General features: G+C 38.0%; 1 protein-coding gene across 1 annotated transcript; it reads left to right on the top strand.

Moving 5' to 3' along the window:
- Positions 1 to 3,214: 3,214 nt before the first annotated feature.
- LECT2 (leukocyte cell derived chemotaxin 2) lies at positions 3,215 to 11,079 on the top strand. Its single transcript, NM_001194884.2, is given in 4 exon segments — positions 3,215 to 3,437; positions 5,238 to 5,334; positions 6,837 to 6,982; positions 10,697 to 11,079. Coding segments are annotated over 4 exon segments (456 nt in total). The 5' UTR covers positions 3,215 to 3,391; the 3' UTR covers positions 10,864 to 11,079.
- Positions 11,080 to 13,633: the final 2,554 nt, after the last annotated feature.

Genomic DNA, 13,633 nt, shown 5'->3' with positions numbered 1-13,633 from the left:
TTTACAATTGTTAATTTTAAGTGAAGTGGATCATATTTTCAAATATATATTGGTAATCTGTATTTTTTCTTTTATGAAAGTCTGTTGCTATCTTTTGCCCATTTTTCTTTTCTTTTTTCTTTTGAGACAGAGTATTGCTCTTGTCACCCAGGCTGCAGTGCAATGGCACAATCTCAGCTCACTGCAAACTCCGCCTCCTGGGTTCAAGTGATTCTCCTGCCCCAGCCTCCCGAGAAGCTGGGATTACAGGCATCTGTCACCAAGTCCAGCTAATTTTTGCATTTTTAGTAGAGATGGGGTTTCGCCATGTTGGCGAGGCTGGTCTCGAGTTCCTGACCTCGCGATCCACCCGCCTCGGCCTCACAAAGTGTTGGGATTACAGGCGTGAGCCACCATTCCCGGCTTTTGCCCATTTTTCTATCAATTTGTTTACGCCTTTTATTTTTTAAAGAATTCTTTGTATATTAGGGAGATGAGTTCCTTATCTGTTATATCATATGAGTTATAGATATTTTTTCAGATTATTGTCTTTTGACTCTGATCAGGATACTGCTTGCTTTGTAGAAGGTTTTTGTTTTTGTTTTTTAACTGTTATAACGCATTTATCAAATATTTCCTTCATAGCTTCTGGGTTTTTTAACATTCTTTGAAAAGTCTAATCCATACCATTAAAAAGCATTCATAATTTCTCCTAGTATTTCTACGGTTTCAGTTCATTTCTTTTCTTTCTTTCCTCCTCCTCCCTCTTTCTCTCCTTTTCCATACAAATGTTTGGTTCACTTTGATATGGATTGAACTTTATTTATTTATTTATTTATTTATTTTGAGACAGGGTCTCACTATCTCACCCAGGGTGGAGTGCAGTGGCATGATCACTGTAACTTCAAACTCCTGGGTTCAAATATTCTGCCTCAGTCTCCTGAGTAGCTAGGACTATGGACATACGCACCATGCCTGGCTAATTTTTAAAAATTGTTTGCAGAGATGGGGTTTTGCTATGTTGCCCAGGCTTGTCTCAAACTCCTGGCCTCAAGTGATCCTCCTGCATTGCCCTCACAAAGTGCTAAGATTACAGGCATGAGCCACCACACCTAGACTGCACTTTTATTTCTTGCCAGATGTTGTCTCAATACTGTTCATAGAATGACTTATATTTTCTCTAATCATTTAAAGTATGACTTCTATTGTGTACTATATGCTGTATATATTTGTGTCTATTTCTGAATCATCTGTTTTGTTTCACTTATCTATTCTTTTAGTACATTGACTCAGATCCTTGATGTACTCAATGCGTTGGCATTCTATGTTGTATACATTAGATGCCTCCTTGAAAGGTGCATCAACAATTAGGTGCATAAAGCAAAAACAATTGTAAAGCAAAAACAATTAGGTGCATAATCTCATTGGCATCGTTTAGTTATTGTTGTGTAACATACCACATCAAAACTCAGTGGCTTCCAATGACACCCAGTTAAGCCCACACATTTATAGGGTGTACTAGGCTGGGTTTTGCGGGGGCAACCATGCTCTGCGTGGCGTCCATTCCCTTCCCAGGGCAGCAGGATCATCTGCCTCACGGCGATGCAAAAACACAGAAGGAGTTTGCAAAGACTAAGGCCCCAGAGGACCCAGGCTTTCCTGACCCACTGCCACTTCTGCCTCATCTTAGTGGTCAAAGCCACACAGTTAAACCCAAAATCAAGGATGAGGAAAGTTCCCTTTACCCCCATGAGACATGGCAAAGGTGTGGACGCAGAGAGGGTGAAGAACGGGGGCCACAATCCCAATCTCCCACAGCTACTGACACTAAATTTAAATGGGGAAGCTTCCATAGAAAATTCCAGGTGCTCATCTAATAGTAAGCTAAAAAGGAGTTATGAACATGTATTTGAAACACACTGAAAATTTAAGTCCCCAGAAAAGTTCAGGGTAATATAACATCCATGTGTCTATCTCCAATAATTAACAAATTAATATTTTTACATATTTGCTTCTGATTTTTTTTTTAGAAATAAAATATTTTAGAGTTTATGTACTCTGTATATCCTTCCACAGGTTTATTTCTCTCACTATCCAGAAGTAATTACTATCTTAAAGGTAGTCTGTGCATATTTTTATTATATATACAGCATTCACTAAGATTAATATTCTTCTTTGTTTTTAGATTTTAAATATCATAAATAGTATACTCTATATATATAATTCTAAAAATAGCTTTTTAATTCAACCATATATCTAGAGATCTAGCTGTGTTAATATATATAGATTGTTTTCATTTAAATTGTTATATTTTACTCCATTGTATGACTGTATTTGTCTGTTCTTGCATTGCTATAAAGAAATACCTGAGATTGGGTGATATATAAAGAAAAGAGGTTTAATTGGTTCACAGTTCTGCAGGCTGTACAGAAAGCATGGTAGCTTCTTGAGAGGTCTCAGGAAACTGAAAATCATGGCAGAAGGCAAAGGGGAAGCAGGCACGTCTTACATGGCTAAAGCAGGAGGAAGTGAGAACAGGGGAGGTGCTATACACTTTTAAACAACCAGATCTCACCATAACTCACTCACTCACTATCATGACAACAGCACCAAGGGGATGATGCTAACCCATTCATGAGAACTCTAGCCCCATAATTCAATCACCTCTCTCCGGGCCCCACCTCCAACACTGGGAATTACAATCGAACATCAGATTTGGGTGGGGACACAGATCCAAACCATATCAATGACTATATTATACTTAATCTTTTTTCCTTTATTAATGGATGTTTTAATGGTATTATCATATCACAAACAAGAAAACATTTAAAAATCACATATTTAAGGTAAGTGCAGGCAATTTTATTAAAATATTAAAGTTATTTGCAAATATTACACAGATAAAATATAATTAAACTGATAATTCAAAAACACTTAAACGATATATTAAGGAATATGTTATGAAGGGCTATACATTATTAATGATCAATTTTCTTCTGAAATACGTGCTCTAAAGGAAATAAAAGAAAGATCTACCAGCAGACAGCACTAAATATTCCATCATTCGCACGAACATTCTCCTACAAGCCACAGCCCAGAAGACTGTCGATACGCACCTTGCCTTATCATTTTCTGTTAATATTTAGTCAGTGTTTCCAATATAATTGGCTGCTTCTTCAGATCAAAGGCTTTTACATAGGCCCTACCTGCAAATCAAATAGCTATCCATGGAATATTAGAACTTGACTTGCTCCATTCTCTTATATTTTTTGTGTCTCACACTAAAGAAATGAAAGATGCATGATTCTAAGGCTAAATAGCTAGGAAGTATTCATTCAAACTTGAATATTCTTCAAAGAGAGTGTGGGGGCAACTCTAATCGGAGGAAGAAACATAAAGGAAGTAAACCCAGATGTTTTCCACCAAAGTCCTCCTTTTGGCTGGTCTGATTTCTACTGGTAAGTCGAAAGTGCAATTTTAGAATGTTAATTTTTAAAAACTGATTTCAGGGGAAGATTAAAAAGATTAAAAAGTCATTAATAGCATGATCACAACAAAGACTTGTGTATTTGGCTATTAAAAAATGAAACAGGAATGATACATGGTCCTGATGATGTTCTAAATAATTTAAATGGAATGTTCCGGTTCTTTAATGAGGGAAACATAATAGTGGGTTGAGAAGACATTACAAAGCCTTTCAGTTTTGGTCTGGGACTTAACTAGAACAAAACTAGATAATAAAAAGTTGATATAAGAATTTGATTCTGATTTTGATCAAAATCAAATTCTGATACAGATACTAATACAGAGACTGGTGTGGATTAAGACAAAGGGAATGCTCCCTTAATACTCAGAGAAGGAGAAAAGGTGCATAAATTACTACACTGTCTGATATTTGCCTCAATTCCCAAGGATAAAGATTAGTTGACAAACTGATGGGATTATATCTTGATCAAGGTGTTGATTTGGAGCTTGGCTCCAAGGCATAAAACTTTTGAAACCCATCTTTTAAAAGTATTTTAAAGAAGAGGCTTAATGGCCATATTCTGTAGCTTCTCTTCACAGCATAGGTATTAATGAAGAGTAAAATGTCTTTAAATAAAATCAATAGTCAAATTACCAGACTCTTGCTTTTGCTTGTTTCAAAGTGCAAGGTTGAGTGTGCTTACTGTATCTCTCTGTGAATGTTAACACCAGAAATCCAGGATGTTTAATTCAATTGAACATTTATCAAGTGCTTACTATACTAAAGAGATGAATTGTGCCTAAAACAAAGTTTGCACCAAGTCTGCTGAGAAAGCAGCCCTTCCTCCATGTTTCATAATTTTTCATATAATTGGTTCTACTCCTTTTCCCACCTTCTCTCCTAATCTCAGTCTAGGCTAAATTGGTTTAACATTTCAGATTATTTCTAACAATCTCCCTCTTCCCTTCCATGTTTGCAAGTATGAGATATCTAGTGTTAAACAAACTTGGCTAGTTCAGAGTTCGTTTTTCCTTTAATTCAAACATTTGCTTGGATTTGATTAGTAGAACCATTTCAAAATTACAATTTCTAAAATTATTTTCTGAGCCATGCTGTTTTATTATTTTTGCTTAATCTAAAAATAATGATCCCCATGGCAGATAATGAGCAAAGAAAAATAGAAAAGCACAACTTATACCATTTACTAATGGATCTGAAGCAAGGTATAATGATGGAGGCCAATGCTTATAAAGAGACACATTCAGCCGGGTGCGGTGGCTCATGACTGTAATCCCAGCACTTTGAGAGGCTGAGGCAGGCAGATCACGAGGTCAAGAGATCAAGACTATCCTGGCCAACATAGTGAAACTTCGTCTTGACTAAAAATACAAAAATTAGCTGGGTGTGGTGGTGTGCACCTGTAGTCGCAGCTACTCAGGAGGCTGGAGCAGGAGAATCACTTGAACCCAGGAGGCAGAGGTTGAAGTCAGCTGAGACCATGCCACTGCACTCCAGCCTGGCAACAGAGTGAGACTTCAATTCAAAAAAAAAAGTTGTATTCACTAATGCTCTAACATAACAAGGCAGAATTCTGTGGCCTGGGAAAAAACCAATTTTACATCTGAATCAGGATATAAAATTCTGGAAAGATGACCTTCCCACAAATACATAAAGTTTGGGGAAAACTACAGTGAAAACAGAATTGTCAGGATCCACTGTGTGACTGATAAGGCAAATGGAGATAGGGAATGTCTGAGGCCAGGAGCTCTGCTCTCATGTTTCTCCTTTTTAGCACTGGCAGGGCCATGGGCTAATATATGTGCTGGCAAGTCTTCCAACGAGATCCGGACGTGTGACCGCCATGGCTGTGGACAGTACTCTGCTCAAAGGTAGGAAGTTGCACACACAACCATCCAACCCTTTGGTCCCTAACCTCTTTTCTCAGTGTCCTTGCCCAACGTTGGTTGCCTCAAGGGCTCACAGTTCTGACAGCATGAAAAACCAGAGATGTAACCAGTTATATCACTGTCTTTGGAGCAGCTTCCAATAACTCTGCTTCAATTATGAGCTGTGAATTGGGATCAGAATGTGGAAGAAGGAAAAGAGCAGGGAGCAAACACAGTTTTCCTTCTGAATGTCTTCACACATTGACTTACCTCACTTGGTTTTTCCAAAGGGGTATCAAACACGACTATCCCATTTTATAGAAGAGAAACTTGAACTGAGGTGCCAAAGCGTTAACAGACCTGCCAAGCACAGTTGGAGATGGTGAAGGCTGGGCCTGAATTCAGGCTTTTGGTTCCTCTTCCCACCAAACTACGCTGTTACTGGCCCAGGTTCTGGAGGTTGAATATTAGAGGCTGACTCTAAGCAGGCGAGAGAGCACCACTATCTCTTCCAGACAATGAGGGTCACACTCGTGAATTTTCAGTTATACCCAGCATCAACGTGGGGTGCCACTTTCTAGTGAAATAGCCATGTGTCCAGTCATTTCACTGATCTCCATCCTAACTAGAGGGGAACTCTCACATATACAGATACAACTTACAAAGCAACCTCAAATACTGAAACAGGACTAAGAAGGGAAATATGGGAAACGTCCCCTGAATTGCCTAAATTTAAACTCAGCTCATACTGTAAAGCTTATACACTTGATTGATACAGTAACTTCTTGGCTTTTGTCTTGAGCCTGCTCAGTGTTGCTTTGTACATAATTGTAGCAATCCTGGTAAATCTGATCATTCAGACGACAGCCTATTAGAAGCCTATTAGAAGGCTGGTGAGAGCAGGCATAGTGACAGCAGCGGGAAGCAAGAGCTGAGGGGTTGCTAAGATGAACTCAAGGCACCTCACGATCTGGAATAGTTTGGTTTGGGCTCCATGCACTTTAATAAACCCAGGAGGTATCACACGCTGTATTAAAATACCATATATAGTAAGTGGTATTTACAATCCCTTTTTAGATCACTGCGAGAAAAATAAGACAAGGGTAACATGTGATACTTTTATGATAAGTTCCCATAAAAAGCCAGCTGTTTTCAAAGTGGGCTTGAAGACGTCAAGATCTAGGTATCTAGAAAATGCACTTACATGGATTGCCTCATTCCCCCCAAATGCCATAAAATAATAGTGGTTAATACTTGTTTAAAGCTTACTATGTATCAAGTACCATTTTAAATGCTTTCATCTTTATAACATGGTTATTAGCACCTGCAGGGAGGGAGGTTAAAATTGGCCTAAACAGAGTGAGGCATCCTGGGACAGCCCAACATGTTCTGGCAGCTTCAAGCTTTGGTACCTCGTCTGGAAACAGTGGGCTAACACCATGTTCCCGGGCAGTAAAGCTCCCCAGGGCAGCTCCTCAGACTGTTCATTCTTATTTACATCCTAGAAGTCAGAGGCCTCACCAGGGTGTGGACATCTTGTGCTCTGCTGGATCTACTGTGTATGCACCATTCACTGGAATGATTGTGGGCCAGGAGAAACCTTATCAAAACAAAAATGCTATCAATAATGGTGTTCGAATATCTGGAAGAGGTAAGAGAGATGGAGTCTATACCTGGGGTGTCTACTGGACATGTTGATGCTTATTTATTTAATGCAGGTTCTATACATAGAGATTTTGTACTTCTTTCAAAATGATACAACCTAGAACAGAAAGAATATAGAATGTACCCAAATTAGCTGATGCCTTTTTAAAAAAACTTTTATTTAAGGTTCAGGGGTACATGTTCACATTTGTTATATAGGTAAACCACATGTCACAGACATTTGGTGTACAGATTATTTTGCCACCCAGGTAATAAGCATAGTACCCGATAGATATTTTTTTCTGATCCTCTCCCAGCTGAGGCACTTTCAAGGATGTTTCACCATTTTCTCTGAAAACTTCTGCTTCACGCACACACTCCACGAAACCCCACAGCTGATCGGAGGCATTCCTTCCTGTGACCCATGTGGTTTTGCTTAACAATCTATAAACGAAGCCACTTTCAGCAATGCTAACCATAATGGATAGATACTTGCATTTACTCAAATCCCACAAATCATAAATGCTGGCATTTCTCCAAGAGTCGAATGTGAAATATTTTTGAAAGCTTCTAAGTTTTAGGTAAAGCTAGGTCTCCTGGTACTCCAGATATTGGCATTGTTGTTCGGTTACTCCACCAACGTATAAAATATACACATAAAAGTGCACTACACATACATGTGTAGCTCCGTGAATTTCAAAAAGCAAATATACCTGTGTAATCAGCACCCAGATCAAGAAAAAGAGCATCACCCACATCCTAGAGATCCCTTGTGCTACCATTTAGTCATTATTCCCAGCAAGATAACCACCATCCCAAGTTCTAACACCATGTATTAGTTCTCCCTGTTTCTAAAAATGGTATAGAATTAAACAGCATTCACTCTTTTTTGTGGGTCTTCTTTCATTCCACATCATGATTATGTGATTAATATTTTTGTATCCACATTTTTTTCTGATGCATGATATTCCATTATATGCATATATTTTCATCCATTTATCCATTCTTCCTCAGATGGACTTTTGGGTAGTTTCCAGTTTTAGGCGCTTCTAAAATTGCGGCTGCGAACTTTCTTATACCTTTTAACGAACACATATATGCATTCCCATTGGGAGTGAGTCCAGAGGAGACTCTCCTCACCAAGGCTGTGAGAGGCATCTTGTGAGGGAACCCACATCCTTGAGGAGCTATACAGTGGTTGTCCTCTTTAGGCCCAACGTTGCAAAGGAAACTTCTGCCATTGAACTGGGTCCTCTGAAGTGGTGCTTAACAGTTAATGCCAAGGTCAGTGAGAGCAGTAGTAATCAGATTCGTCTAAACTGCAGAGATTTGTGACATTGGCTAGTAATCACGGTGACCCTAGAACTGAATAGATGAGCAGCCAACTAAAGCCTTATTGGACTTGTGTGAATGGAAATGCTCCAGGTCTGATGAACAAAATGCTGACTTCAGTCATCACAATAATGGGTTCCAATTCCCAATAAATTCCCAGGCTTGAATTGGTTCAGTCCCAGAGCCTCTTGAAAGAAAGGGAGGCTCAGTCCTTTTGCACAAGGGTCCTGCCATGCAGCCAAAAATTTATACTGTAAACCTTACTTCTAGCCACCCCCAAAGGGACCTGCAATGGTTTAGCAGGATGACAGCACATTGGGGAAGAAATAATTAGGCTCTTCAGAGATTATTGGACACTTGCTCAAAACTGACACTAATTCCTGGAGATCTAAAAGGCCACTGTGATTCACCAGTCAGACTATAAAGTAGGGGCTTATAGTCAGGTGGTCAATGTAGCTTTTCACTAGCTATCTTACAGTGCTACAGAGCTTTTCACTCCATCTTACAGTGAGCCCAGTGCATCCTCCAAACTACCAAGAGGCTATTTCCCCAGTTCCAGAATGCAGAATTGGAATTGACTTTCTTCTTTCAGACTGCCTTGGCAGTTCTTGGTTATCTGCATTTCCAAACAGAATCTGTTTGCTAATTTCCACCAAAAATCCTGCCAGGGCTCTGACTAAATCTACAGTAAATATACAGATCAAATTGAGAACTGATATTTTTAAAGTAGTGAGTCCTCCAATCAATGAACACATTATATCCTCCACTTACTTATGTCTTCCTTCACTCTTATATTAATGGTTGTTGTAGTTTTCAGTGTAGAGATCTTGCACATCTTTTGTTTAATATTTATTCATAAAACCTACCTGATGGGAGTTTTAGCTCTTCAACAGCAGAACTATCCAATAGAAATATAACAGAAGTCATGCATATAATTTCAAATTTTCGGCCGGGCGTGGTGGCTCATGCCTGTAATCCCAGCACTTTGGGAGGCCGAGGCGGGTGGATCACGAGGTCAAGAGATCAAGACCATACTGTCTAACACGGTGAAACCCCATCTCTACTAAAAAATACAAAAAATAAGCTTGGTGTGGTGGCTAAAAAATACAGAAAATAAACTTGGTGTGGTGGCAGGCGCCTGCAGTCCCTCAGACACTCAGGAGGCTGAGGCAGGAGAATGGCGTGAACCCGGGAGGCCGAGCCTGCAGTGAGCCGAGATCGCGCCACTGCACTCCAGCCTGGGACACAGAGCGAGTAGTTTCTATTAGCCACATTGAAGTAAAAAAATATAGTATTTTAGTATTTTATTTAACTCAATATTTTCAAAGTATATCGATATGTAATACAAAAAGTATTGAGATATTTTACAATTTTAAATGCTAAGTCTTCAAAATCCACTGTGTACTTTACCATTAAAGCACATCTCAATTCAGATTAACTACCTTTCAAGTACTGAATAACCACATGTGGCTAGTGGCTACCATATCGGACAGCATAATTTTACAGCCTTATTTTTATGCTCACTTGACCGGTTTGCAGTGCCAGTAGTGTATTAAAGTCTATTATTGGTGGGTTTCTATCTATGTCTCCTGGCGTCTCTTGTAGTCTCTGCTTTATATAGATGACCTGTTATTTAGTGCATGGATAGATGTAACTGTTGTATCTTCACTGTGACTTGGGGCATTTACTCTCTTATATTATCTTCCTTTGTCTTGTTTCAATGCCTTTTGGCCTGATTTCCACTCTGTTAACAGGACGATAGCCCTTGCTTTCTTATTGCTTGGCAAATCTTTGTCCATTTGCTTGGCAAATCTTTGTCCAGCTCTTCACTTTCAGCCTTTTCAATCGCTGTGTTTTATTCCATACAGCATTAAATTGGGGTTTGCTTTTCAACCCAATGGGACATTTTTTAATAGACAAGATAAGGCCATTCACATTTACAGATATGACTCCTATATTTGTACCCATCATTTTATTTTATAATTATTGTATTGCACTCTATTTCGCTACTTGGGTCTTTGCCTTTTTAGTTCTTTTGATATTTAGCAAGGTTTGTATTTTTGTTCCAGTTATTTCCATTTTCCTTTAAAGTCCAATAATTTCATCAGAATATGTCTTGGAGCTGACTTTGTTCAGGGTTCACCTTTTCTAACTAGCTAGTATTTTCCTGCTATTATTCTTCAATGCCTTTATTAGCATTTCATTTGAATCTATTCTTCCTTTGGCATCTTGTAATTTAGTCTTCCTTTTTAATATCATTCTGTCATTTTCATCTATTCCTCTCTGGAGTTCATTCAACTTTTTTATTTTTTGTCCATTTGTTATTTTTTAAATTTCAGATTCAAGGTTACTGAAGCCCAGATAAATAATTATACTTATTTTCTTTTAGGTTTTTGTGTCAAAATGTTCTACATTAAGCCAATTAAGTATAAAGGTCCTGTTAAGAAGGGAGAAAAACTTGGAACTCTATTGCCCTTGCAGAAAGTTTATCCTGGCATACAGTCGCACGTGCACATTGAAAACTGTGACTTGAGTGACCCTACTGCATACCTGTAAATGGAAGGCCAATGGTCAGATCTTCAAAATAAAAAGTCATCTTAAAAACCTGGATGCATACCCCGCTCTTCAAGAAATTTGTATTCACAAAGGAAAAATGCATGAAGGGATGGATACTCCATTTTCCAGGACTTGGTTATTATACATTGCGTGCTTGTATCAAAAAATCTCACGTACCTCATATATGTATACACTTGTGTACCCACAAAATTTTTTTAATTAAAAAAGAAAATTTGAGTTTAAATAGAAACATGATAAGTGCGAGAAAGAAAACATTTTGATTTTAACTCATTGTCACTCTGATGTTCGAGTGAACTGGTTTCTTCAGGCTCTTTGATCTTTCTGTCACCCAAGGAATCTGAGTGGTTTTGTTTTTTAGATTTCTCAGTCCTGAAGATCGAAGATAAATAAACAAGGGAACTTAAGCTGGGCCAGGCTGCATTTTTGACACCTCTAAAACTAGCAACCTTTCTGCTTGAAAATAAGAAAAAGCCTGAAAGTGTTTCTATGGTACAAGAACAGTGAGTGGTTTACAATGCTAGATTTAGTATACATTCAATACATATTCAAAGAATACGTTGAGTTTAGGTAGTAGACTCTCAGCAATATCCTTAGGTTTATCATATTGGTCGTAGAGAGAGCTGCTTTCCCGGATAATAAAGGATTTGCTGGTATTTCCATCCACACTCGCCCACATGATTATGAATGATGGCAGTCCAGGAAAACATATTCCAGATTTCAGTGAGGCTGAACTACAGGAAGGACTAGAATGAGAATGAGGCCTACCTTTATCTGAAGTGTCTCATGGAACTGGGCCTGTCAACTTCATCTAGCCATATGCATATTACAGCTACTTACTTCTACACATCATTGTATTATAGCTATGTTATTCTGTGTTAGTTACATTGACAACAGGTACTAAGAGGAAACAAGACCATACAAATGTCCAAAGCACCAGAAATAATTCTGTCTCCTTAAGAGTTTAGCCAGTCGGTAAGAAAATGAATACGTTGAACTAATCATTCTGGAAACTTTCTTCATGAATTTCTGCTTAAATTTGTTTGGAATGCAGAAAATGCCAGCGAACGATTACATTCTTATGTGTAGATTTTTAGAGGAAAACATAATTAACTGAAGTTTATTGTTAGAGAAATGGTTGCATTTGTGTATCTGGACATATGTACGAGAACGTTCATGGTATCACTATTTTTCACAGCAAAACCTTCAATGACCCAAATGACCATCAACAGTGAAATCAATAAATAATCTCAAAGTTATAGAATGTAATAGTTGACAGCAGTCACAATAAATGAACTTCAGCTAAACATAATGACCTGAATGAATCATGGCAATATAATTTTAAGTTTACAAAAGTCCAGAAGATCACATAACACATGATATTCTTTTTATAAAATTAAAATACAATTTCCTTTTTATATAACAAAATCATATAAAAAGGAAAGCAAGAAAATAATGAACTCTAGTTAACTCATAACTAGATCACACAGAAAGATTTAAGTTACTACCAGTGCTGTAGTTTTGCAGTTGGGAGGTGATTTCATGGGCATTTATTATTATGAATAACATGTCACAGAAGCAACAAGACTTGCAGTGGGTGGCCAGGAAGAAAGAGTTATCATGATTGATGACTCTCAGGTAGTTGAGAATCGACGTCATACAATTAGCACCTTCTTAGATCTACTAGGTTGGTGCAAAAGTAATCACGGGTTTTGCCATTACTTTCAATGGCAAACCATATCTAGCACTATCTGATTTGAATATGCATCTCCTTGGTACCAAATAACTTTAGGTTGTTTCCAGAAATTTGGCTTTCAAAAAATAAATGCTGTACTCCATTGAGGGCACACAAAAAGGAAATACCACATCAGCTCTTAAAGGCAATTTTAAAAGAAGCTCTGAAATATTTGAACAACAAAATCTATGCTTAGTTTTCTAAATAATCATCCTTCTGATTATTTAGGAGGCAAACCACAGGTGGATATGGACATTGTTTTAAAAACCAGACTCATGACCTGGAATGGTGAAATTCCTCAAGGTAGAGCAGGGACATTGCCTTCCCCTCAGCATCTGCTCAATGGAAATGCAAACTTTGGACCAAAGGACTTCTTTCTCAGGAAGAACTGGAATACGGCGCCCTCTAGTGCAACAACAAATCCGTGTTTTTTTCCCGCTTGTCTTTTAGGTTTGGATGTCAAAACATTTGACTTAAGTATAAAAATATTATAAAGATTTGAATGACGGAGGGGTAATAGTACGGAGAAACTTACTTTTCATTAGTAACCATGATGATAATATACACTTCAAAAATTGTGATATTAAATATTCTGTCAAGTTTGATAGCTACACATTAATAATGTGAATAAAATCAATATTTACTTTGAAAATGTTTTATCTGCAAGAGATAAATTTAATAGAAGAAAAAGAAGGAGATAAGTGGCCAATCTAAGAGGCCAGGCTACAAAGGGAAGAATCCTTGCATGCATTTGACATTTATCACACTCAGTGGCATATTACAGTAATCACATGCCTATTGCCTCTGTGACATGTTATTCATAATAATAAATACCCATGAAAAACTGGCTTGTCTCCTGCCTCACCTCTCCCATATTCGGTACAATACAAATGAGGCCAGCAAGGATCACAAGGAAGGAAAAAAAAAATATGAGCATCCTATTTTTGTGTTTCTTCAGCACAAACAGTAAGACCTTTCCCCCACTCTCTCTATTTACCAAATTTTTGCCCACAAAAT

The sequence above is a fragment of the Macaca mulatta genome, chromosome 6 (genome assembly GCF_049350105.2).
Source record: "Macaca mulatta isolate MMU2019108-1 chromosome 6, T2T-MMU8v2.0, whole genome shotgun sequence".
Classification (NCBI taxonomy): domain Eukaryota; kingdom Metazoa; phylum Chordata; class Mammalia; order Primates; family Cercopithecidae; genus Macaca; species Macaca mulatta.
Note: the sequence above shows the minus strand (reverse complement) of the source record. Positions and strands in the feature narration are given on the sequence as shown.